Genomic DNA, 26,213 nt, shown 5'->3' with positions numbered 1-26,213 from the left:
TGAAAGTAATGATGTTTGTGATTCTGCACAACTTCTAATTTTTATTCGTGGGACAAATGACTATTTCAAAGTCACAAAAGAGCTTGCTGCACTGCAAAGCATCAAAGGAATAACCACAGGAGAGGATATCTATGAAAAAGTTTGCCAAACTATGAATGGTTTGGAGCTGGACAGGACTAAACTAGCCAGTGTGACAACTGATGGTGCTCCTAGCATGGCGGGGTCTAAGAAAGGAGTAACTGCTCGCATTAACCAAGAGATGGACAAACATAACCATTCTCATCCAATAGCCATACACTGCCTCATCCACCAAGCACTGTGTAGTAAATCACTGAAGTGGGACTTCAGTGATGAAAATTGTGGTATCTTGTGTAAACATCATTAGAGCTAATGCACTAAACCACAGACAATTTCAGGAATTTCTGTCTGAGCTAAATGTTGCCTATGAAGATGTTCTGTATCACACACAAGTCCATTGACTGAGTCAAGGGAGAGTTTTGAAACATTTCTATGACTTACTTCCACAGATGACAGCTTTTGTGCTTTCAAAAAACAAAGAAGTACCAGAGCTCAATGATGCAGAATGGAAATGGCACCTTGCCTTTCTGACAGATGTAACAGAGCTACTCAACAGTTTCACTGTGCAACTTCAAGGAAAGGGGAAGCTCATCTGTGATATACAATCACATCTGAAAGCACTTAAGGTAAAATTAGGCCTCCTCATCAAACAAGTGAAGGAGGAAAATTTCTGCCATCTCCCCACAACTCAAAATCTGTTAGCAGAAAAACCATTGGTTGCATTCCCAAACAAAACATGTGTGGATTCACTGGAAAAGTTACAAAAGGAGTTCCAATTTAGATTTAAAGAGCTTCATATCCATTAACAGGACATACAGCTTTTCCGTAACCCATTTTATATTGACATTGAAAATGTGGATACAATTTACCAAATGGAACTGGCTGAACTGCAGAATTGTGACTCTCTGAAAGACGCATTCAAGTCAAGCAGCCTTCCTAATTTCTATGCATCTCTCCCCTCTGAGACATACCCTAATCTCAGGAACCATGCACTCAAAATGGCAATCATCTTTGACAGCACATATGTCTGTGAACAGACTTTTTCCAGAATGAAACATCTGAAATCTCCAACCAGATCTAGACTAACTGATGCACACTTGCATCACTTGTTACGACTAGCAGTGATAAATATGGAACCAGACATTGACCATCTCATCAGCCAAAAGCAGGCCCATAGTTCCCATTGAAATACTGGTAAGTTTGTTGATTTAACTTTACTTGTTCTTCATTTTAAATATTGTATTTGTTCCCATTTTGTTTTTTTACTTCAAAATAAGATATGTGCAGTGTGCATAGGAATTTGTTTATAGTTGTGTTTTTTTTTTAAACTATAGTCCAGCCCTCCAACGGTCTGAGGGACAGTGAACTGGCCCCCCGTTTAAAAAGTTTGAGGACCCCTGATCCAGACCAACAGGCAAAAAGTGACCTGTGAGACTGGAGGGGTTAGGGAGAGGAGGAAATGGGGAATGACTGCCAAGGGTGGTATGGGGTTTCTTTGAGGGATGACAAAAATGTTCTAAAATTAATTGTGGTAACAGCTCCACAACTCTGAATATACTAAAACCCACTGAATTGTATACTTTAAATGGGTTAATTATATAGTATGTAAATTAAATCTCAATAGTTATTCATGCGGTTCTGTCAACACTGGAGTGTTAGACCCCCTTCTAGATGGGCAAGCCACAGCCACAGTACCCATCTTCCTTCTGCTTCCTGTGGTCAACCAGACCATCTACATTTCCTTGAGAAACCACAAATTAACTACTGCAGTTTAGATTTCTACAGCTGGTACAAGAGTCACTTTTCCCTCTTAAGCTTTCTCAAAGACTACAGCATGACACAGAAAAAATTTTTAACCCTGAGATATTAAGTATAAAGTAGTATCACCAATAATAATCAGTAGCATTTGTTCAGCACCTCCAAAGTCTCAGCAGGGACTTTAATAAAAGCCTAGAAAGCTGATAAAGAGCTAAAGTATTTCATGGGCCTTGAAAATCCCACAATTTAACATAAAGAGTGCCCCCGCTTTCATCTCTAAATCCATAGTTCTACTTCAGTGGTCTTCAAACCATGAACTGAGCACTTTGAAGATTCAAAGAAAACACATAATAAAAACTTCATTTTTTTTTTTTAAAAAGATTTTTGTTATATACACATGCAAATTTATTTTGTAGTACATTTTTAAATATTGGTGGTAGTTGGGGAGAGACAAGCCTAACATTTAAACTTATTTTGACAGGTCAACTTGCTTTTGGGCAAATCTGAGGATATTTTCTCATTTAATTGAGTACTTCAGGGTTATAAGGGGAATCATTTTAATATCATCATAATTAAATACTCATCTGTAGGAAACAGGATTTCCTTACTGTGGAAAAGGGGTTAAAAAGGATACTGCACCTAGTCAGACTATGCACAACAGAAACTCAACTCCAAATGCTGGGCTTGTCAAATCAGCACCATTATTCTCATTTATTAATTTATAAAAATGTCATACATTTAAAAGCACAAAAAGCCTATAAAATATTTAATTCTGTCTGAAGGGTCTACTGCTCAAGTGTGAAGACCACTGTTCTGGCCACTGCACAGGGCATCAAGCTGAGACCTGGCTGGGCTGGGCTGGGCTGGGTAGGTAGGAAATGGGGATCATAATAATGAAAGTGCTCTGTAAGACCATCTGTGCAGCTGTTAAGTTTGGAGGAATATTGTAAAAGACCATTTGATAGGAAATTGGGGCTTGTTGGTCAAAGCTGTTTAGCAGCCTGCACCATCTATCCTGCATAAAAATTCTATATAAGAAATTGGCAGTTTAGGGGTCACTTCAAAGTTCTAAGTGGAACTCAGTGCTCGTGGTGTGCTTCCATTCCAACCTGACTTTAGTTACCTTAAAGCTTTCAACTTCCTATCTTAGGCAAGAAATGGCTTGGTGTAGTGCCAGTATAATTTACAAATACTTTTGCTGTGCCTGGTTGCTAGGCCTGAGGCTGGTCTTGGGCACACAGAGCTGGATACCATATGGTCTCCCCCTTCAAAGATTTTGTAATCTATTGGTTAGAGAATGGAGGCATTGGTCACCCCTTCTATACACAGGGGAATGAGAATCAGCCAGCCTCTGGGCCCTGTGCTGCAGAGCAAGTGATGTGGACTCAAAGCTAGGTAAAAGGAGTCACCGGCTACCTTCTTCTGCCCTGCTGTCCTTCTTGTCTGGCCTCCTTTGGCCTGGTTGTTCCTCTACAACCCACCGTTTCCCTTCCTGATATCTCACATCCTCACAGCAAACCCCAGTTCAACTCTCTGAAGGTATCCTCTGGCCATTCAATGGACTTATACAAAGGCAGGAGGAAAAAATGAAGGGGGGATAGTTTTAACATCATTCATAATCACGTGAGCCTTGATGTCTTATCTGTTAAAAGGAAGAACTGCATTAGATGATCCCTTTGGCTCTGGAATGATATGTCTGTGCTGTAACAGAAGCACGATGTTGAACACACAGTCACAGACTCCGTGGTTAAGTCTGGGGGAAGTCTTCACTGGATCTGTGACGATGCAGACGTCACTGGGCCCTGATTATGGACTAATAAGACAGCACATGAAAAGCTGTATCGCTGTTCACTGTTACTACGGTAACAGTAAAAACAATTGCTAGTAGTAAAAATGACAGAAAAGATAAGCACAAAGACTCCAAAAGTGCGAGTACTCAAGACTCTACACAGAAATGCAGCGAATGATGAAGCCCTTCCTCCTCTGTGTTTGGTTAAACTCTGCTGCAACATTTGGCCATGGTATAAGCACTGAATCTCTCTTTAATAAGAAAAACCAAGTGACAATAAAATAAGAGTCTAATGTGAACACAATCATTGACGCTCTTCCTCCCCAGTAGCAGAGATATGCTAAAAATGATATAGGTGGATGATGACTGGCCTGGACTCAACGCAACTACCTGTGCTCCTGAGGATATCATATCCATGTGGTCATCTCATGTTATTCCTACAAAATAAGGCACTGCATGACCAAAAAAATTATGCAACCTTCCCCCTTTTTTTGGAGACAGAGTTTCACTCTGTCACCCTAGGTAGAGTGCCGTGGTGCCATCGTAGCTCATAGAAATTATAAACTCCTGGGCTCAAGAAATCCTCTTGTTGGGCGGCGCCTGTGGCTGAAGGAGTAGGGCGCCAGTCCCATATGCCAGAGGTGGTGGGTTCAAACCCAGCCCCGGCCAAAAAACAAAAAAAACAAAAAAAATAAAAAAAAAGAAATCCTCTTGTCTCAGCCTCTCAAGTAGTTGGGACTATAGATGCCCACCCCGACATCCAGCTAGTTTTTTCTACTTTTAGTAGAGACAGGGTCTCACTCTTGCTCAGGCTGGTCTCAAACTCATAAACTGAAGCAATCCACCTGCCTGGGCCTCCCAGAGTGCTAGGATTACAGGCATGAGCCACCGAGCCTATTATGCAACCCTTTTAAACTCTTATTACGTAACATTCACAGAACTAGTCATTTATATGAGTAGTGCACATATTCAGTTACTAAAATATGTCACATTCTTAGACTATTTACTATCAGGAGTAATAGCAGCAGAATCTTCATTATATGAACTTAAAAAAAAGTCCACTATTTTTAGGTGGACTAAAGTCTACTTTATTTTAGGTCTTGCTCTTGCTCAGGCTGGTCTCAAACTCATGAGCTGAAGCAATCCACCCACCTCGGCCTCCCAGAAGGCTGAGGATTATAGGCGTGAGCCACTGCACGCAGTCTATATATATTTTTTAAGCAGGGAGTCACTGTGGTGCTGACTAGAGTGCCGTGGCATTATAGCTCACAGCAACCTCAAGTTCTTGGGCCCAAGTGATCCTCTTGCCTCAGTTTTTCTACTTTTAGTAAAGACAAGGTCTCACTCTCAGTCAGGCTAGTCTCAAACTCTTGAATTCAAGTGATGCACCTGCCTTACAGGCATGAGCCCAGCCCTAGTGTCTACTTTAAACACAAACAAAAGTAAAGAATATTTTAATGAATGCCCAAGTACACCTCAACAGCTTCATAACTCTCAAGTCTTGGCTAGTCTTATCTGTACCCTGCCTACTCCCCCACCACAGATTTAGTCCAATTCCAAACACCATATTAGGTCATCTATAAATATTTAACTAGTATGTATTGCTAAAAGAGTTCTTTTTTTTTGTAGAGACAGAGTCTCACTGTACTGCCCTCGGGTAGAGTGCCGTGGTGTCACACAGCTCATAGCAACCTCTAACTCTTGAGCTTACGCTCAGCCTCCCGAGCAGCTGGGACTACAGGCACACGCCACAACGCCCGGCTATTTTTTTGTTGCAGTTTGGCGGGGGCTGGGTTTGAACCTGCCACCCTCAGCACATGGGGCCGGCGCCCTACTCACTGAGCCACAGACGCCGCCCGCTAAAAGAGTTCTTTTTAAAAAACATAACCACCATATTTTTGTCATACCTAAAACATGGTAATAAATAATTTAAGTCGTCCACTCTCCAGAGGACTCAAGTTTCTATTTGGGGGACATTTTTTAATAAGGAAAGTAAGTCCCTGTTGCTTTGTAACAGGGACTCTCTTTGCAGAAACAAAGAGAACAGCAACACAGTCTCTAGAAAAACGTGGCTGCTGCGCCAGATTAAATCACCAGCCCTGCAGTCCCACACAAAAATATGAACCTCAGTGAAATTATTCATTATTACCATGTCATGGAGCTTTAAGTAATTTTTAAATAGTCAAAATTGCAAAAATTCACTAATATTATACAAATGACAGGGTCTAATATGCCTATTTCATAGGCTTATCTATTTTTCAAGGAGTCATGCACAGGATTTCAAATTCTCCATTCAGATTATTTTCTTATTTTTTCCATTCTTTAATCCCGAGCAAAGAGACTACATTTTAAATTTCACTTACCCGTAAAAAGATGTGCACACGTTTTTTTAAACTTGTTGGCCTGATCAAACAGCTTTCGAGAACTTTTGTTGGATGCTGGATTCAACCTCTGTCTCATGGTTTTGATACCCTGTCTAGAGTCTGGATTGAAAAAAATCACAATCGGGAACCACTGTGTATAATTCAACAGGTCCACAGCTTTCGGAGTCACATCCAATAATGCATGTTTATCCTGCCACAAACGGGGAGAAGTCACATAAGTGGTTATATACAGTAAGACAGCATCAAAGATTTTGTTTTTAATAAATAAAGGCCGTATCAGATAAATCTGATACTTAAATCAAACAGCAGAAACTATTTCCTTCCATATTACATTCACTTCAATATTATCAATCTGTTAGAACTGCTGATAAAATGAATTAACAGAATACTTGGTATAACACTGAGAACTCTGAAAATTCCAAAATGTACCACCACAGAATGGGGACTAGTTTCTACATAGCCAAACAGCTTGCATTTACATTAACTTTTTATCATTAACATTTTAATGATTATTAAAATACAAGTTCTATTCCAAAAGTGACTGCAATAAAACATGATCTAAATCTTTCTGACCACATGGGCTTCCGATGGATTTTCTCACCTGTTCAATAATTTGCCTCACGGTATTTAACCGCACCACTCCACTGGATTTCTCGGATCCTGCATCTTTCGGTTCTGTCTCTACAAAAGCAAAACCGGGGGCTAAATAATTGTCTAGAAAACAGTGACAACCAAATACTCCAAATGAGCATCAGCAATGATGGGACATCAGACGTTAGGTGCCTTCTACTGAGATCTCACCGTGGAGAAGTGGTTAGGCCAGTACAAGAGGGATCATTCTTTATCAGTATCAATGTCACAACAAAAATTTAGAGAAAAGGAAAGGACTAGAAAGACATAAAAATCAAATGACAGCATGGTCCTTAGCTGTACCCTGAATTTTTAAAAAAAAAAGTTAAATGAAGGACATAATTGGGACAATTGAAGATATTTGAAAAGTATATTGTATACTAAATAACACTGTATCAATGTTCAAATTCTTTGGCTGTGATAATGATATTATGGTTATGTAGGAGAACATCCTTGTTCTCAGGAGATTCATGTAAATATTAGGGAATAAGGTATTATGTCTCCAACTTAAAATTACAAATGATTCAGCTGAAATTTTTCAGAATACGTGTATATATGTGTGTCTATTTTTTTTGCAGTTTTTGGCTGGGGCCAGGTTTAAACCTGCCGCCTCCGGTATATGGAGCTGGCGCCTTACTCCTCTGAGCTACAGGCACCGCCTGGTGTGTGTCTATTTCTACAAGGAGGGGTGGAGGAGAGAAAGTGGACATGGCAAAATGTTAACAACTGTGACATCAAGGGATGGGCTATGTAAATGTTCATTGTTCTTTCAACTTCTTTGCATGTGAGAAATTTTACAAAATGAAAATTTTGGGAAAAGAAAAATAAAAAACCACTGACAGACTTACTAGCAGTTTGATACAATTCAGGTAACTCATTTTCCAACTTTTCCATTGCTATATCGGCTATGGGGCCAAATAAGACCACAGGTCTCTTGAAACCAGCTGAAATGAGACAAGAGAGGCCATTAAAACATACACACTTGCCTACCTGTTAAGACAAGCAGCAAGGTACTGTACAGGCTTTGGATAGTAACACAACCAAACGAAAGAAATTGTGTATTCTCCTACCCCAAATTCAGTCCAGCTCTTTGCCTTAACTATCTTTTTTGTGTTTGTTTTTTGAGAGTCTTGCTCTGTTGTTCAGGCAGGAGTATAACAGCACCATCATAGCTCACTGAAACCTTAAACTCCTGGGCTCTGGCAATCCTCCTGTCCAGCCTGCTGAAGAGCTAGGACTACGTGAGTATTCCACCACACCCAGCTGATTTTCTACTGTTTGTAGGAGTGGGATCTCGCTATGTTACTCAAGCCGATCTTAAACTCCTCTCCTCAAGCAATCCTCCCCAAGTGCTAGGACTACACAGGTGTAAGCCACAGTGCCTGGCCTATCTTTACCATTTTTAAAGATAAACTTTGCTATTGGTAAATTTTTTTAGATTTTGGAAATATGCTTTCATTTGTGAGCTTGGGCTCATTTTTATTAAGTCATGTTCCTTATGAGAATATGATTTCAATTCTATAACCTGTCTTTGGCATAAGCAATACAACTAACTTAGCACTTGACCATTATGGTCTGGAAATGAAAATAAATAGCCTCAAAGCTCCATCAGATCATTTCCTGGCTTCCTCACCTTCTCTCAGCAAAACCCTCTCGTAAGCTGGGAACTTGGTGCTCACAGACACGACAGCTGTTAGGTCTTCCCGACTCTTCCTCAGGTTCTTCTTCGCCCCAGATCTCTGGCCACGCATTCTCCAGAAATCCGCCCTGTCCCCGGCGTTGTCTCTCTGGGCATTCTGAACACTGGCCATTTGTTCGGCTCTGAGAGAAGAAACAACAAGAAGGAAATCACAAAAGCCCAGAAAAGGCAGCCAATGGGCATGTTGTTAACCAAATCTAGTCAATTTTACTTAGGAACTCAGATCAAAGAAGATTCCGCTTGACGATGAAGACGTTTCTGAGGTAGGAAACATGAGGACCTTGACTTCCACATGGAAGCTGGCAGAGGCCAGAAGTAACAAACATGCCAAACGTGGCTCACTCTGCTATGCAGGCACACGGCACACATGCTGGGAACGCCTGCCAAAACGCAGGTTACCGTTCCTAGGTTCCCACGCTGTCAGCCGACCAGCCAACCAATTCAACCAGTGGGGTGCATGAACCTCCCCAGGCATGAAGACTGGGCACCAGGTAGGGCTGACTCGTCTCTGAGACATGTTTGGGGGCGGGGGGCCCACATCTGCCCTGCCTTCCCTTCGGACGCCATGCAAGGCAGTGATCACGCCTCGGAAAACCATCTAAACGCAGCCAACCCGCGAGGCTGCACACAGCACACCTACTGGTGGCTGATTCCAGGTCAGGCCACCTCCCATAAACAAGAGGTAGACACAGACAAATAAAGAAGTCATGCAGGGTTTCGGGGGCAGGGAGTTCTGTTTTCTGCAGGGGAAGGGATTAAGAGGGTGTGTGAAATGCAACCTCAGATACCTGCTTTTGTTGGGGATCAAGCCTTTCTCCAATTCGTTTCCAATCCTCACAGCCAGCCAGTGGCCCAGCTTGCCGTCATACAGAGTGTCCACCACTCGGAACACCTCCCCCCTGGTGAAGGCCAGGCTCTGTGGCGTTTCCTTCTCACATTCAAAGTGGCTTCTTATAAAAAACGAATCCCCTCTGCCACAAGCCAGGATGTCTCTATACACTGAAAGAGAAAAGCACTGTTTTCTGCATTCGGCTTAGCTAAAGATAAAGTGATCCCTTACCTCCTCTCCAGTCAGTGCACAGGCCATATGGCCATCACAGCTCCCACAGGAAGAACAGCGAATATCTAACTGTGAGAATGTGTCAACTTGACTGGGCCAGATGTTTGGTCATTGTTGGTGTTTCCATGAGCGTGTTTTCAGATGAGATTAATATGTAAATGGAGGGATGGAGCAAAGTAGACTGCTGTCCCCAGTATGGGTAGGCCTCACTCAATCAGTTGAAGACCAGAAGCAAACAACAAGCAGAAACTCTCACGTAAGAAATACTCTTTCTGCCTGAAGACCTTCAAATAGGGGCATCAGGGGGCGCCCATAGCTCAGTGGTTCTGGTGCTGGCCACATGTACTGGGGCTGGTGGGTCCCACCTGGCCGGGGCCTGCTAAAACAAACAAAAAAAATAGCTGGGCATTGTGGCAGGCACCTGTAGTCCCAGCTATTAGGGAGGCTGAGCTTGAGCCCAAGAGTTTGAGATTGTTGTGAGCTATGACACCACAGTACTCTACAGAGGGTGACAAAGTGAGACTCTGTCTCAATAATTAAAAAACAAAACAGGGACATCAGTTTTGTTCTCTGCTCTTAAAATGGAACTACACCATTGGCTCCTGGGTCTCCACCTGCCAATTCACCCTGCAAATCTTGGCACCTGTCAGCCTCCATGATTATGGGAGCTGATTCCTTATAACAAATCCCTTTATCTTCTATTGATTCCAGTACCTCCTACAGGTCCTGTTTCCCTTGAGAACCCTGACTAATATAGTTGCCGATCAACCTCTGAAACAGAAGGGAATATACTATCAACCCCTCCTTTACAGACAAAAAACAGGGCCTAGGTGGGGAAGTGACTTGTCAGCAAGGTAAGGGTTAATGTGGGCACCAAAAGCAGGTGTGGGCCTTTGTATCTGTCATATGGAAGTTCAATAATAACTCGCGGCAGAGCTTAAGGATGCATCGCGATTCAGAAAGGCGAATTACACCAAATTGACACCACTAGTGAAATTATTTCAGTAGGAGCATAGCAAACATTTTTATGGGAAGTTAAATGGCACCTAATTTCTCCACACACCTGTAACCCAAGGATTGGGTATTAAGATCCCCTTCAATGTTTTAAAACCCAGATTTGCCTATTCTGGTCCCAAGCACCTAGAACATCCTTCCTTCTGCCCCCCACCCCAACTCAACTAAATGATCAAACTTGCTCACCATCAGCTCGGCTCTGAGCTAAAATAGTCACCATTTCACCTTTGGGGATTTCTAACAGGTACAGAACAGCATCCTCCCGAACCAGCCCTCTGAAATCTTGTGTGTTCACCTGATAAGGCAAAACAGAAAAAGAAAAACAAAAGGAGAGGTTTATAAGGTGGCTACCTATTTGTTTGTTTTCATCAGGGCCTGCCCAGAGCAAAACCATGATATAAAAAAGTCCTTAGGGTCTCTCCTCAAGCCCTCCCACCCAGATCCTTGCCATGGGTCTTGGCTATGTGGGCAACCCTTTAGCCTCACACTGCCAACTACCCCTTAGAGATAAGCTATCGAACCAAGAGCTTGTCACTGGAATTTCTTATGGTTGTTTCTCCTTCTCTTTTTTGAGTCTCCCAAGAGATGACTAGGAGGGTAATGTACAAGTAAAAAACAAATAACTATAATGCAATATGGAGTGGTGGGGTCTTTGGCAAAGAGCATGCTGGCCCAGCATCCACACTCTTTTTAAATTGGTTCAAAGAAGGATTCTGATCAACTACCCTTCTATACTGTCTATCACCTAAAAGGTGTTTAACATGTATTTATAAAATTGAAAGGTGTTGGCTTGGTGCCTATAGCTCAGTGGCTAGGGTGCCTGCCACATGCACAAGTAAATGCATGGGAGCTGGCAGGTTCAAATCCAGCCTGGGCCTGCCAAATAACAACTACAACCAAAAAATAGCCGGGCATTGTGGCAGGCACCTTCCCAGCTACTTGGGAAGCTGAGGCAAGAGAATCGCTTAAGCTCAAGAGTTTGAGGTTGCTGTGTGAGCTGTGACACCACAGCACTCTACTGAGGATGACAAAGTGAGACTCTGTCTCAAAAAACAAAAAATGAATAAATAAAATTGAAAGGTGTTTATAAAATAGAAAAGCATTAGCTTTATATGGCAGACCATTTGTCTAATATACAGTCTTATATATTCAGTATTTAAACTTGCAACCTATACATACATCTGGCAAGGAGTCCACAACATTTATTTCTCAATGATTGAGTAGGGGAAACTGTAAATAGTTTCTGGAAAATGAACTGGAAAGGAAGTAATAGTGAAATGCATCACAAAGAAAAAGACATTTTGAAATCATAGTTTTGTGCCTTTTCAAACTATTTTAAAACAGAATTACAAGTAAAATGAATACATTATTTTAAACTACCTAATATTTTAATAATATAGCAATGAAAAGAAAATATAGAATTCCTATGAAATATTTTCTTTTTTTTTGTTTTGAGACAGAGTGTCACTTTGTTGCCCTTGGTAAAGTGCCGTGGAATCATTGGTCACAGCAACCTCAAACTCCCTAAGTAGCTAGAGACTACAGGCACTGCCACAATGCCTGGCTATTTTTAGAGATGAGGTCTAGCTCTGGCTCAGGCTGTCCTTCAACTCGTGACCTCAGGCAATCCACCCACCTCAGGCTCCCAAAGTGCTAGGATTATAGGCAGGAGCCACCGTGCCTGGCCAGAAAAAAAAAAAAAAAAAAAAAGAAAGAAAGAACAAAATATTTTCTTTGGTCATTGAGAACTACACAATCCTTTTAATTACAAGGATAATGCTTTATTATGGAAGAAAGTTATTCCCTGTTGAACCTTCATTAACATCAAAATTTTGATTACGTGAAACTAGGCATGAGACATATTCGGTGCTTTTAAAATAAAGTGATTTGCTAAGGTGATCAAGTTAACTTTTCTTTTGAAACAATATTTACATTTAAGGTACCGTCATTCCCGTCTCCCTGTCCCACAATTAGGGTCACTGCATTTTGGTGTCTCATTTTTTATCCATTTGTTTATCTAGAACTGTGTCAGTAATGCCCACATGTATGTTTTCTGTACTGTGTATGCTTATGTTTGTTTATTAAGACGACAGTGCCGTAGGGCTGGGGGAGGACCTTGGAAGTCCGTCTGTCCAAATCTGTAACTATGTGAGACTGACCTTTGATCAAGCCGAATACTATAATAGTCAAAAAAAATTTTTTAATAGTTTTTATTGGTTGTGTTGAGCATCAGTATAGACATTTCCATTTTTACACAATGCTTAACATACGTACCCAAAATCTAAAAAGCCATTTATTCTAATTTTTTTTTTTTTTGAGACAGAGTCTCACTATGTGACCCTTGGTAGAGTGCTATGGCATCACAGCTCACAGCAAACCTCAAATCTTTGGGCTTAAGCGATTCTCTTTCCTCAGCCTCCCAAGTAGCTGGGACTACACGTGCCTGTCACAATGCCCAGCTATTTTTTTCGTGGCAATTGTTATTGTTGTTTAGCAGGCCCGGGCCGGACTCGAACCCCCCAGCTTCAGTATATGTGGCCAGCACCCTACTCACTGAGCTAGGAGCACTGAGCCTATTCTAATTCTTTTTAAAACAATTATTCCAGTGACTTTCCAGATTAAAATTTGGAGGCAAATTTTCCTTAAGAGGATATCAGGTACCAGTATCTTCAAATGTTGCTAAGTTGTTATGTAAGTTCCACCAATTCACAATTTATTACCATATATGCTACTTGCTCAAATTTTCAGTTCTTCACAGCAGTGACAAAGTTATTAGGAAAACAGAAGCACCACAGCCAAAGAAGTTACAAAATAAACACAATCCTGACAAGAAGAGCTGTGATCACAGGAGTAGTTTCCTTTAGGAAACAATTCTACTAAAAAACATGGGAATAGAAGTAAATTTAAAATGTTCAAGACATTAAATGTAGGACTGGGACTCCATATTGCCTTTTAGTATGCTCTGTATTAACAGGATATAAAAACTAACCGCCATCTATGGAATGTTCAGCTCACACCCAAGACAGTCAAAGCCTCCCATAATTCTGTTTGTACCAAAAAATAAACAACCAGCGAATGATTTCACCTCTTAAAAAACAAAGCATTTACACTTAAAAAGTGGTAAGAGGTGGGATTCCATCTTAAAAATGTTTCTAGAGCTACTAGAAAACTTGGATTTACAAAATAGTTGATAAAAATATTCCCCTGATTGTACAAGAAGGGAGACAGGGACTGCTGATGGACATGGTGTGTGATATTAATCTCCTGCTTCATCAGCGCTGGACTCTGCTCGTTTTAGTTTCTCTGTTTGCTGCTGGTAAATCTTTAGTTTCTTTTTTTTTATTTTTCTTTTATTTTTTATTGTCTTTTTTTTTTTTTATGGAGACAGAGTCTCACTTTACTGCCCTCGGTAGAGTGCCGTGGCATCACACGGCTCACAGCAACCTCCAGCTCCTGGGCTTATGTGATTCTCTTGCCTCAGCCTCCCGAGCAGCTGGGACTACAGGCACCCACCACAACGCCCGGCTATTTTTTTGTTGTTGCAGTTTGGCCGGGGCTGGGTTTGAAGCCACCACCCTCGGCATATGGGGCCGGCGCCCTACTCACTGAGTCACAGGCGCCGCCCAATCTTTAGTTTCTTGATTAAGTCATTCGGCCTCCTTTCCCTCCGCTCCTCTTTTCCCCCTTTTGTTTGCACTTTTTTGTGGGAAGATTTATTCCTTGCTGCTGCTGCCTTTTCTGGCTTCGTTTTCACCTTTGCAGGAGCAGGTTTAGCTGGGCGGCGGGCAGGGCCCACCTGGTGCCTACGGCCAGCGCACCGAGAGCCTTCCCCGAGCTGCACTGCCCGGCCGCTCTGCTCCTCCCATAGACTGGGAGACCTGCGCCGGGAGCAGTGGGAGAACGCACGGAACTCAATAGTCAAAATTGGTTAACAATGTAGCTCTGCTTTAAAAACCACCTGGTGGTTATCGAGCCCGGAGCGGGCCAGCTAAACAAGGACGACTGTAACAAAAAAATAGAAAAATAGCCGGGTGTGTGGCGAGCGCCTGTAGTCCCAGCTACTTGGAAGGCTGAGGCAAGAGACTCGCTTAAGCCCAAGAGTTTGAGGTTGCTGTGAGCTATGATGCCATAGCACTCTACCGAAGGCAACATAGTAAGAATCTGTCTCAAAAAAAAAAAAAAAATTGAAATAAAAAATTAAAACCACACGGTTTTAATCAAACTTAGAAGGTATTTTTCCCTTTTTTCCATTTCATAAAAGTTTCTGAAAGAAATGGCAGCCCCATCAGATAAATACTAAGCAAAAGGACCAAATGGGAATAAACAAAGGCACGCATCTGTTATGGGCAAGGCATGACTCCATGGCAGCACAGCTAACGTGCACTTTAGTTTCACATGTTAGGGGGTCACCTTTACAACACCAAGAGTCACCCTTAAAAATCTACAACAGAAAAATGTGATTAGCATATATACATGGCTCACTTCATGGGTTCAACTTGGCTATGTAAAGGGGCAATCGATACAAATTAAGGGGAAAAAAGCCAGAGCATTACTTTTCAACCCACGGTTAGACTGCACAGTCCTTTCCAATAAATATCCTCTTTCATTAGCTATTTAAAAGTCTCCAGGGTCTACCCTGCCTGCTGTGGACCTGAGGAGTATTCTGTATCAGCCAGCTTACAATCATGTAGCAGCTCCTCTGCCTCAGTAGGCAAACTCCATCTTTTTTGCCCCTTTGTAGAGCTGAGAGCTCCTTTTGTAGTCAACACAAAATTTCTTCGCACCCAAGAACAAGGACCACCTATTGCCTGACCTCTACATAGGGTTACTGCAAAAGAAGCCACAGTTCCCACGGTTTCTTGTCACCAGGGTGATAACAGGAAACCCGGAATACAAAATATATAAATATCTTTTACTTGAACCTTAATGAGCAAAAGCTCCAACTTTCAGTGTCACCCTGTGACTCACACTAATTATGCAAAATGTCTTTTCTTCTTCAATACCATATTTGCCAAGAGTAAATTGGCATTAGCTGGCACTTGGATTAGGATTTTTACCAGCAGCATTTGGTGAGAGGTGTTTACTAGGATTGCACAGTACCAGGAGGTTCACTCAGTCTTCTAGGATCCTGCCCAGAGCCAAGGAGTCTAGGATTTCACTGGAAAGCTCTTGCAAAGCTCCTGATAAAGGTTTGTCCTTCATCCGCTCCAGCAATGAAATCTGAACTACTGCAGTGAGGCCGACTGCCGAAGAAGCAAGAGGATCAGCTGTTTCTGTACTTTGCTCCCTGCCTCCTTGGAAATTCTGCAAGTCTTTCTTCCCCTCTCTTATGAGCCTAGAAACACTTACCAAATCCTTTAGTTTATTACATGTGTATGTTTCACTGAAGATAATATGAAAACTACTCTATAGAACAGGGGTCCTCAAACTAAGGCCCGCGGGCCACATGAGGCAGTGTGATTGTATTTGTTCCTATTTTGTTTTTTCACTTCAAAATAAGATATGTGCAGTGTGCACAGGAATTTGTGCATAGTTTTTTTTTTTAAACTATAGTCCGGCCCTCCAACGGTCTGAGGGACAGTGAACTGGCCCCCTGTTTAAAAAGTTTGAGGACCCCTGTTATAGAGCTTCAAAAATAAGAACAGAAGCAGAAAGAAATTCCAATAAAGACAATTCTCTAGCATTCTATATTTTATAGTAACAAGGTGCTTGATGTTCCTGAAGTTTATTCTGTAGTCAAAGCATGAATTATATACACACATATCATAAAATATCAAAGTTCAGCTATCCTTTTTTAATTCTTTAATACCAAGTAAAAGTATTTAAAAAGTATTTAAAAGTACCAATATTTAATTAATCAGGGATTCCCTTTTCTGGATAATTTTAGATGTAAATGACACTGAGTGGCAGCTATTTGTTAACTTCCAACGAGAAAAAAGAACGGACATTGACCTTGCTGCGCTGTGCCAGGGAACTCAGCTGGGTGCCTTACACTATCTCCTCTGATCTTCCCAGGGTCCCTGAGAGGAAGGTAATTGAGCAGAGAAAGAAACTCTAGTCTCAGGGTGAGCCAGGGTCAGAGAACTAATGAGAGACGGGGACAGGATTCAGATCACGAGTCTGAAGCCAACACCTGCTTTTGTTCAGTTACAGGACACTACCCTGAGAGAAACACCAGGCAAAGGGAAACGATAAAAAACCAAAATGAGGAAGATCTTGTTGAAAGACCTTTCCTGTAGTCCCTTACTCGGAGTCTCAATCTTTTTGGTGTTAATCAAACTAATGATTTAAAACTATCAATTCCCATAGATGCAGGAATGAGTTTTGGGTCCCAGGACTGAGAAGACTGGAGGGCCCATTCGAGGAATTCAGAGACCTCAGTGCTGAGCATGAACACACCCACGCAGGTCTATGGCACACACTGGACCACTTCCTCCTCTCTCATGAAAGGACACCTGGAAAAGCCCACTCTCTCCAAACACTTCTGGAAACAAAGCTGGGCTTTTCTTACCTTCAGAATCTGGTCTCCTTCTTGAAGGCCTTCCTGCTCTGCCGAGGTACCCTCTTGAATGCCAGCAACAAATATCCCGACGTCATTGCCACCGGCCAAGCGGAGGCCCACGCTGTCCCCTTTCTTGAATCTTACCATTTTGGTATTAGGACTGCAATAGACCCAGGAAGCAAAGATAGAAGATACTTTTTAAAAAAGGACCAACATCAGCAGATGAAAGATACAATTTCTTCTATCTGTAAGAGTGATTTTATAGTTCACACAACTCTCATATTCCATAATTTTATCTTCCTTGAGTAGATGATGATACTCATATTTCCCGTTACTGGTGCAGAAGTAGAATTCCAGAATGTTCACATCTGCTCATTCGAGATGAGAATCCAAATAAAGACCGAGGTTAGGGCTAACATCGCAGCCACCTAACTCCTAGTTTAGGATTCTTTCAACGGAAAGCCTGCTGGTATCACACAGCTCCTGTCAAATAAGGACACAGCCTGGGTCCCAGGAAGCGAGATCCCATCCCAGGAGGCTGTGGCTCTTTAAACACTGCTGAACCAGGGGTTCCCCCATCAACCACAGAGCGTGGTATCATGCCTCCTCTCTCCTGCCACAGGCTGGGACCATCACGTCCCTGCAGTCACTCCTGGGCACCACAGTCTAGCAATACTTCACCTAATTGGGAGTTATTCATCTGGTAAATGCAAATATTCAGAATAACTTTCTGGAAGAGTAGCTAGACAGGCAGACAAGTAGACAACATTAACATCACAAAGTTCATCCACTTCCACATTTTGCTTTTCCTACAAATGATTCCCATAAACACTAGCAACAGGGTTTGCTTAAAGATGGCTGATAACATGCAAACCACCATCTGTAGGTTAAAAAAAGAAAACCAACATTCTTCTGGATTTCAGTTAAGGAAACAGAGTTGTGTGCAAGAAGAAAGGGGGGGGGCAAAAGAGAGAAAAAAATACTTACCCATATATTGCTTCATCTTCAGGACTAGGACGAAGAAAAGTTCTTGGGGTTGCTTTTGGTTGAGGAGCTGCAGATTAAAACATATTTACTGTTCCAAACTGGTCTAGCAAGAGTTTGTTTCTAAATATAAAGATCATAAAATCCACAAAAAACTTAATATCTTACAATACATGTACCTCAACACAAACAAAAAGAAGTACCTAGGGTGAAGATTAACTCTGAGGCATTGGCAGGTGCCAATGGCTTCTCAAAATAAGTGAGAAATGACTCTAAAAATGCAGGTTACACAAGCAAATGTATAAGAAGATGGCAGTATATTTATGCACATAAAATTATGATAATTGTAGGGTAGTGCAAACTGTACAATCAAATGTATAAAAAGACAGCATTTTTTTACAACTTAAAAAACATAATAATGGGGCTCGGTGCCTGTAGCACAGTGGTTATAGCGCCAGCCACATACACCAAGGCTTGTGGGTTCAAACCCGGCCCTGGGCCAGCTGAACAACAATAACAACTGCAACGAAAAATAGCTGGTCTTTGTGGCAGGCACCTGTAGTCCCAGCTACTTGGGAGGCTGAGGCAAGAGAATCGCTTAAGTCCAAGAGTTTGAGGTTGCTGTGACTGTGATGCCATGGCACTACCAAGGGCACCATGGTGAGACGCTGTCTCAAAACAAAAATAAAACATAATAATGGTACCATTTTCCTATAAATATTTAGGTACATAAACTTATGGTAATTGTACGGTAGTGGGGGAAGGGCTTGAGGATGAGGTTGGGATTAAGACTGAGAGACAAAAAAGACGGCAATTCATCAAACAGGACAAAATGTAACCAATTCTGATGGCATACAGAAAAGGCTGTAATCTTATATCTTTTCAATGCTGAAAGACAGCAAGAGCAAGGAGGGCCTCTTCCATACATAAGAATGACTTTTCATTTCTGTTTCCTTCTAGCCACTCTCTAGAATTAAGAAGCACGCACCCGAATCCCCAACAATAAAAAAAATTTAAAAAATTAAAAAAAAAAAAAAGAAGTATGCACCCACATTTCTGAACACAACTGTTGAAAACGAGCGGCCGTAAAGCCTCACCTGGGGGTTCCTCCTGGTACCTGGGCTCCTTGTTGGTCTCTGTGACAACCGCAGCTGCAATATCCCCCATGGACTTAAAGGGAGTGGGTGTGGCGCCCATCTTGGACAGTCTGCTCGGCGCGTCCTCCCTTGAACTGAAGCACAGGTCATGTGAATGTGAATGTCTCCTAAGGTACAGATTCACAAATACATACGAACATATCTTCACAGTGACATGTGCAATGGAAAACACATCCTCTCACCTTGGCCTTTCCTTCAGCTTCTCATTTGAGGAATGATAATCATAATCAGAATACTGTTGGTGTCTCTCCTCTGGAGAAAATGATCGGTTTGACTCTATTTCTGAGATATCTGGTTTCAAAAATAAGAAAAGACTTTTCAATCAAATATTTAAGACATGTACCAGAAATTATACTATTTTCTGTAAGAAACGAGGAAAATGGAAGAAAGGTGGATGGTAAATGTGCCATTAGTCTAATAGTCTTCCCCTGGAAAAACACTTGATCGTTTTAAGGGAAGGTATTAATTAATAAAGAGGAAGCCGAATTTAGAATTGTGTATTTCTCTTTCATCCAACTTTCCTTCAAAGCTGCTGTTGAAGAGTTGAAATTCAATTACTGGATCACAGGTGCAAACATTCATTCATACCCAACAGATTAGTGCTTCTTAAACACAAAGGTGCATACAAACCACGGGAGGTTTTGTTAAGATGCAGTCATTTTGGGGTGGGACCTAAGATCCTACAGTTCTATCACGTTCCCAGATGACTCTGAGGCAGCTGGGGGCTGAGGACCGCACTTTAGTAGCATGGAAATAAACCATAAACCCCTAGCATACCCAGATTATTTTTTATACTTCTTTTGTTTTCTTGCATTGCACCCATAGCAGTGAACAAGGACTTTTTTTTTTTTTGAACAGTGACTTTTGACATGCTAAAAACTAAAGTAAATTTTAAAGGTTTTACAAAATCATTCTTTAAAAAAAATCAACAAGAGCCTATTTTACAACTTGGGGACTTAGTATTTTCTAAGCTTTTCTGCACGAAAGCAACAGTAGATGGTTACATAGGATATGCTATGACTACATATGTTTACTGGCCATTTTTACAGAGTTAAAAACTGTAATTCATATTCAAATAATGAGTATAGGTCTTTAAAGAGGGATGGCACAGATTGCTAACTAATGAATACCACAACCTTAGCCATTTTGATTTTATTATAGTGTCTATCTGTTTTAGCTGTTGTCCAAGATTACTAACAGACTCTTTAAAAAAAAAAAAACCGCACTAGTGCAAGAGCGAGCAATTAGCAAATGTATAAATGATATGGTTAGTTCATTTTTTACTAGGAAGTCTTGCTTTCAGTGGCCTAATTTAAAGAGTCCTCTGGGAGTCCACAAGTGCACCAAAATTTCATATTGGAAAACTCATTTCAATAAGTTTGAAAACTAATTCCAATAAGCAAATAACAACCAAACACTGATCTTTTGGGATTGAAGTTGAAAAGGGAGGCTTTCATTAGAAATTTTACTTCTAGCTGCACGGCTACGCTAAAGAGAGATATGAATGCAGAAGCAGGCTGGGCACAGGGGCTCCCGCCTGTAACCCTAGCACTCTGGGAGGCTGAAGAAGGTGGCTCACTTGAGCTCAGGAGTTCAAGACCAGCCTGAGCAAGAGTGAGACCCCTGTCTCTACTAAAAATAGAAAAACTAGCTAGACATCATGGCAGGCACCCGTAGTCCCAGCTACTCAGGAGGCTGAAGCAAGAGAATCACCTGAACCCAGGAGTTTGAGGTTGCTGTGAGCGATGATGCCACAGCACTCTACCCAGGGCCACAGAACAAGACTCTATCTCAAAAAGAAAAAAGAAAAGAATGCAGAAGCAACAACCTTCTCAATCCTCTTCCTTTACCTTCTATTTCCGAGTCACTGTCGTTTAAGGATGGGATGTTGATGAGGGTCTGCCTGCTGTCTCGTAACACCACTAACTGTAGTTTTCCTCTTGACTTTTCTATCAATTTCCGAGCATCCATTAACGACATATTCTCAGTGACAGTTCCATTGATCTGCATTTATGGAGAATGATAATATCATATGCAATACGACTGTTCACAGAAAGTACAAAATTCGTATTTTGCCTGTCTAAAAGATAAAAGCCTTGCTCAGATGCTCAAACAGACATGGGCTTTAGGAGGACTGACTGAATAAAAATGAATTCTCTTTTAAGTTAAATATAAGCCTGCACACCTGCATCCCAAATACAGGTGTAAGTCACTACCCTGCTAATTTATTTCACTTCCAAGTTCAAGACGTCGGTTTGGTTTACTACTAGAACATGTTTCCTGACTGGAGAGGTTTACAAGAACTATTAAATATTCAGCATTCCTATACCACCAACTCTCCTTCTCACCTTTCCTTAGTTTAGGGAATAGAAACTTAAACTTTAAATAGGCTTGGCGCCCATAGCTCAGTAAGTAGGGCACTGGCCACATACACCGAAGGTGGAGAGTTTGAGCAACACGGTGAGACTCTGTCTCCAAAAAAAAAAAAACACCTCACTATACTCTTGTGTGGCCTCTGCATTACAACTGACCCCATCGCAACTAAGTTTCACCACATTAACACTTGAACATGGAAATGCAGGCTGGGAACACAAGCATGTAGTTGATAGTCCCTCTCCCCTGGCCTGCCCACCTTGAGTATTATGTCTCCTTCATGAAGGTTGCCATCTTTAGTTGCCAGGCCTGTTCTGGTCATTTCTTTTATGAAGATCTGACTCCCAAGCCGGAGGCCATACTCTGTGAGAAAAACACATCAACAAACATACACATATGTCATCAATTTGTTCAGAAAACATAGCCTGGTTTTCAGGACTATTTAAAAATATTCATAAAACATTAATTTTGCGACTGGGATATTCTGTAAGATAACTAGCCTGGACTCTTTCAAAAAATGTCCAGACATTAAAAAAAAAAAAAGAGAGAGAGAGAGACTGTTCTAGATCGAGACCCAAACCAAACACAATGCATGAACTTTCATTAGATCCTTTATCCAATGAGGGAATGGAGGAAGGCAAGTGAGTTTCATTACTTTGGAGCAATCTGAAAATGTACTATACTGTATCAAAGGAATAGTAACATTAATTTTGTCAAGGTGATACTGACATTATGGTGACATAGGAAAATGTCCTTATCCTCAGGAGATGACTGCTGAAATATTTACAGGTAATGGCTGAGTTGCCTGCAACTTACTCTTAAGTGGTTCCAAAAAACTCTCTGAGAGAGACAAGGGGGTGAGAGAGAGGACAGAGAGGAAAACAAAAAAGGGAGAACGAGAAAATAGAAAGCAAATCTGACAATGTTAACAACCGGTAAAACTAGGTGAAGGCTAAAGGGTGTTTGCTATGAAATTAACACTTTTCAAATAAAATGCTGGGGAGGAGAAAACAATTCAGCACATCTTATTAGGCAGTTTCTACTGACAAGAAGGTTGCCCACAGGAATCTGTAACAATTGTGTGAGGGTTGGCATTGAAAGAAGTTCAGAATGCCTAGAAAAGGGGAAAGAAGCCAGGCACACCAATTGGCAAAGCATTTAATTAAAACCAATACGGCTTTAGGAAGGGGGTGGGGGGGCCTATGGACTTTCAATTGCTATCAAAAGAAAAACTTCCTGAGTGGCACCTGTGGCTCAAGGAGTAAGGTGCCGGCCCCATATACCACAGTTGGTGGGTTCAAACCTGGCCCTGGCCAAAAACTGCAAAAAAAAAAAAAAAAAGAAAGAAAGAAAGAAAAGAAAAACTTCCTCTATTTACTAAGTATGTATATTTATTCTTTTTTTTTTTGAGACAGAGTCTCCCTATGTTGCCCTCAGTAGACTGCTGTCACATCACAGCTCACAGCAACCTCAAACTTCGGGCTTAAGCGATTCTCTTGCCTCAACCTCCCAAGCAGCTCGGACTACAGGTGCTCGCCACAACACCCAGCTATTTTTTTTTTGTTGCAGTTGTCATTATTGTTTAGCTAGCTTGGGCTGGGTTTGAACCCACCAGCATCAGCATATATGGCCAGTGCCATAACCACTGTGCACGGGTGCCAGTAAGTATGCATATTTTAAAAGACTTTCAATGCTATTCAGGCTATGCTGATCTTACTTTTTAAGCCTATAAAATTATGTATTTTAAGGATTTATTTTGGTAATTTTAGGAAGCTACCATAATCTAGCATGTTTTTAAACAGGCACATGGGCGGTGCCTGTGGCTCAGTGAGTAGGGCGCCAGCCCCATATGCCGAGAGTGGCGGGTTCAAACCCAGCCCCGGCCAAACTGCAACAACAACGACAAAAAAAAAAAAAGCCGGGCGTTGTGGCGGGAGCCTGTAGTCCCAGCTGCTCGGGAGGCTGAGGCAAGAGAATCGCGTAAGCCCAAGAGTTAGAGGTTGCTATGAGCCATGTGATGTCATGGCACTCTAGCGAGGGCGATACAGTGAGACTGTGTCTCAAAAAAAAAAAAAAAAAAGAAACAGGCACAAATGTTTTTATTATTTTTCTGACTTAAAATTTTTTAACTACAGGTGGCACTTGTGGCTCAATGGAGTAGGGCGCCAGCCCCATATGCCAGAGATGGTAGGTTGAAACCCAGCCCCAGACAAAAACTGCAGAAAGAAAAAAAAAAAATTTTTTTAATTACAAACTTTCTACGATTTGGGAAAGGTATGAAGCAGATTTAAAAGTAAGTATACCTATCAGGGGGAGATCTTACCACAATAATTAAAAGTGTTGAGGAGTGCCCATCCCCATCCCTAAATTTAGGAAGCTGACAGTCATGAAAGGGGTGAGGAAAGAGCGCCCCAACCTTCATGGATGACAACCTGCTATGGTCAGATCACCTCATGGCCACGATGAGCTTGGATAATAACTTCTTTCTGGTACTATCAACAATTTCTCTAACCCGCACTCTTATTATACATGTAAGTTTGCAAATAAACCTACTGGTATGCACATAGGCATTTCTTAAATAAAGAGGAAAATATCAGCTGACCAGCTTCTAATACATTTATAAGGAAGCCAACGTGGTGCCCATGAAATGTAATGGCTAGCCCTTGGAATGGATCAAATATATGCGTTGCCTACTGTCAGATTTTCTTTAAAGATTAATTCTTAGGCAACCCTATCCAGTGATAGCTAAGTTATTGTATAATCTTAGCAAAAGGTGGCAAAACTTTGGTTTAATGATTTCCAAGTTTAGGGGAAAAAACGGCCAAGAATGAGTAAAATGCTATATAGCAGAGGAGATTTACTAAGATCAGTCATGACTTAGTCTTTTTGGATAGAGTATGTCTTCTTAAACTGTGGGTTCCAGTCCATTAGTGGGTCTTAAAATCCATTTAGTGGCCAGGTATGGTGGCTCACCTCTGTAATCCCAGCACTTTGGAAGGCTGAGGTAGGAAAATTGCTTGAGGCCAGGAGTTCAAGACCAGCTTCAGCAACACAGTGAGACCCCTACTCTATATAAAATTTAAAAGTTAACTGGGCAAAGTGGTTGAGTGCTTATAGTTATAGATGCTTAAAAAGCTGAATTTTGTATTCAGCTTGTATTTTCTGAATTTTGTATTCTTTTGATTCAGTTTTAATGTTTTGTATCTAAGCTTATCCATTTCATCTAACTTTTGCCTATAATAATTTTTTTTATTTTTACAAGGCCAGTTTTATGATTTTAGTGATTTGAATCCTCTCTCTTTTATCTTGGTCTACCTAGATACTTACTGTTTTTAAAGATCTTTTCAATGATTTTAGTTTCATTGATTTTTTTTGTTATTTTCTCCATTTCTTACTCTCAAATCAATTGAGTGTAGGAGTTGGAGGATGCAGTGAGCTATGATTGCCTCCCTGAACACTAGCCTGGGAGACAGAGCTAAGACCCAGTCTTCAAAAAAAAAAAAAAAAAATCAAATTAGTTTAAGTTGCTACTAGCAGGGGTTTTGATTTTTTTGTTTTTGTTTGTTTGTTTGTTTTTGAGGCTCTGTCACTCTGGGTAGAGTGCTGTGGAGCTGTTATAACTCACAACAACCTCAAACTCTTGGGCTCAAACGATCCTGTTGCCTCTGCCTCCCAAATAAATTGTGGGGAGACTATAGGTGCCTGCCACATGCCTGGCTAATTTTTCTATTTTTAATAGAGAAGAGGTCTTGCTCTTGCTCAGGCTGACCTTGAACCCTTAGCTCAAGCAATCCTCCCGCCTCGGCCTCCCACAGTGCTAGGATTATAGGTCGAGCCAGCATACCTGGCCCACAAGCAGGTTTTAAACGTAATGGAACATTTTGGACCACATCACGCAGCGGAGTAAGCACCATTCCATGAAACGTGTTTAAATTTTTGATACATAACTGCATGCACTTACAGATGCACTTCTTTCCATGACAGGAAGGAGGGGGAGGAGGGGAAGACATTTGAAAAGCAGCACTTAGCTGAGTCAACAATCCAGGGTGAGTGTTTAAGAGAATGGGTATGAGACCTCTCTGAAGTGGGTCTCGGGCCAAATTCTCTTTCTCAAAACTTCTCCAAAGTCCACCTTTCAATCTGAACACAGGATGGTTCTTTTTTTTTTTGAGACAGAGCCTCAAGCTGTCGTCCTGGGTAGAGTGACATGGCATCATAGCTCACAGCAACCTCCAACTCCTGTGCTCAAGCGATTCTCCTGTCTCCATCTCCCAAGTAGCTGGGACTACAGGCGCCCAATACAATGCCTGGCTATTCTTTGGTTGCAGCTGTCATTGTTTGGCAGCCGGGGCTGGATTCGAACCCACCAGCTCAGGTGTACATGGCTGGTGCCTTAGCCACTTGAGCCACAGGCACCGAGCCCACAGGATGGTTCTTACACTGCAATTCTTAAGCGTCATTACAAATGTTTTGTTTTGTTTTTTTTTTTTTTAGAGACAGTCTCACTTCATCACCTTTGGTAGAGTGCCGTGGCATCACACAACTCACAGCAACCTTCAGCTCTTGGGCCTAGGCGATTCTCTTGCGTCAGTCTCCCAAGTAGCTGGGACTACAACACCTGCCACAATGCCCCGCTATTTTTTTTGTTGTTGTTGCAGTTTGGCCAGAGCAGGGTTTGAACTGCCACCCTCGGTATATGGGGCTGGCACCCTACTCACTGAGCCACAGGCCCCACCCCATGTTCTGAAGCTGGCTTGGAGGTTCAAAGCCCAACAGTTCAGGAGC

At 41.6% G+C, this 26,213-nt stretch overlaps 1 protein-coding gene across 7 annotated transcripts in view; it reads right to left on the bottom strand.

Moving 5' to 3' along the window:
* TJP2 (tight junction protein 2) overlaps nt 1-26,213 on the bottom strand; it is a 151,171-nt gene that overhangs the window by 11,473 nt on the left and 113,485 nt on the right. For all 7 annotated transcript variants that reach the window (XM_053574590.1, XM_053574625.1, XM_053574581.1 and 4 more), the window contains 12 exons: nt 21,688-21,791; nt 20,906-21,059; nt 19,238-19,346; nt 18,996-19,129; nt 17,902-17,968; nt 16,924-17,074; nt 10,599-10,707; nt 9,127-9,337; nt 8,273-8,460; nt 7,488-7,583; nt 6,611-6,690; nt 5,989-6,199 (listed from right to left, as the gene is read on the bottom strand). In XM_053574590.1, the coding sequence (XP_053430565.1) occupies nt 5,989-6,199; nt 6,611-6,690; nt 7,488-7,583; nt 8,273-8,460; nt 9,127-9,337; nt 10,599-10,707; nt 16,924-17,074; nt 17,902-17,968; nt 18,996-19,129; nt 19,238-19,346; nt 20,906-21,059; nt 21,688-21,791 (1,614 nt within the window). The remainder of the gene's footprint in view (nt 1-5,988; nt 6,200-6,610; nt 6,691-7,487; nt 7,584-8,272; nt 8,461-9,126; nt 9,338-10,598; nt 10,708-16,923; nt 17,075-17,901; nt 17,969-18,995; nt 19,130-19,237; nt 19,347-20,905; nt 21,060-21,687; nt 21,792-26,213) is intronic.

This window comes from Nycticebus coucang, chromosome 2, assembly GCF_027406575.1.
Source record: "Nycticebus coucang isolate mNycCou1 chromosome 2, mNycCou1.pri, whole genome shotgun sequence".
NCBI lineage: Eukaryota > Metazoa > Chordata > Mammalia > Primates > Lorisidae > Nycticebus > Nycticebus coucang.
This window is presented reverse-complemented; position numbering and strand designations above follow the sequence as displayed.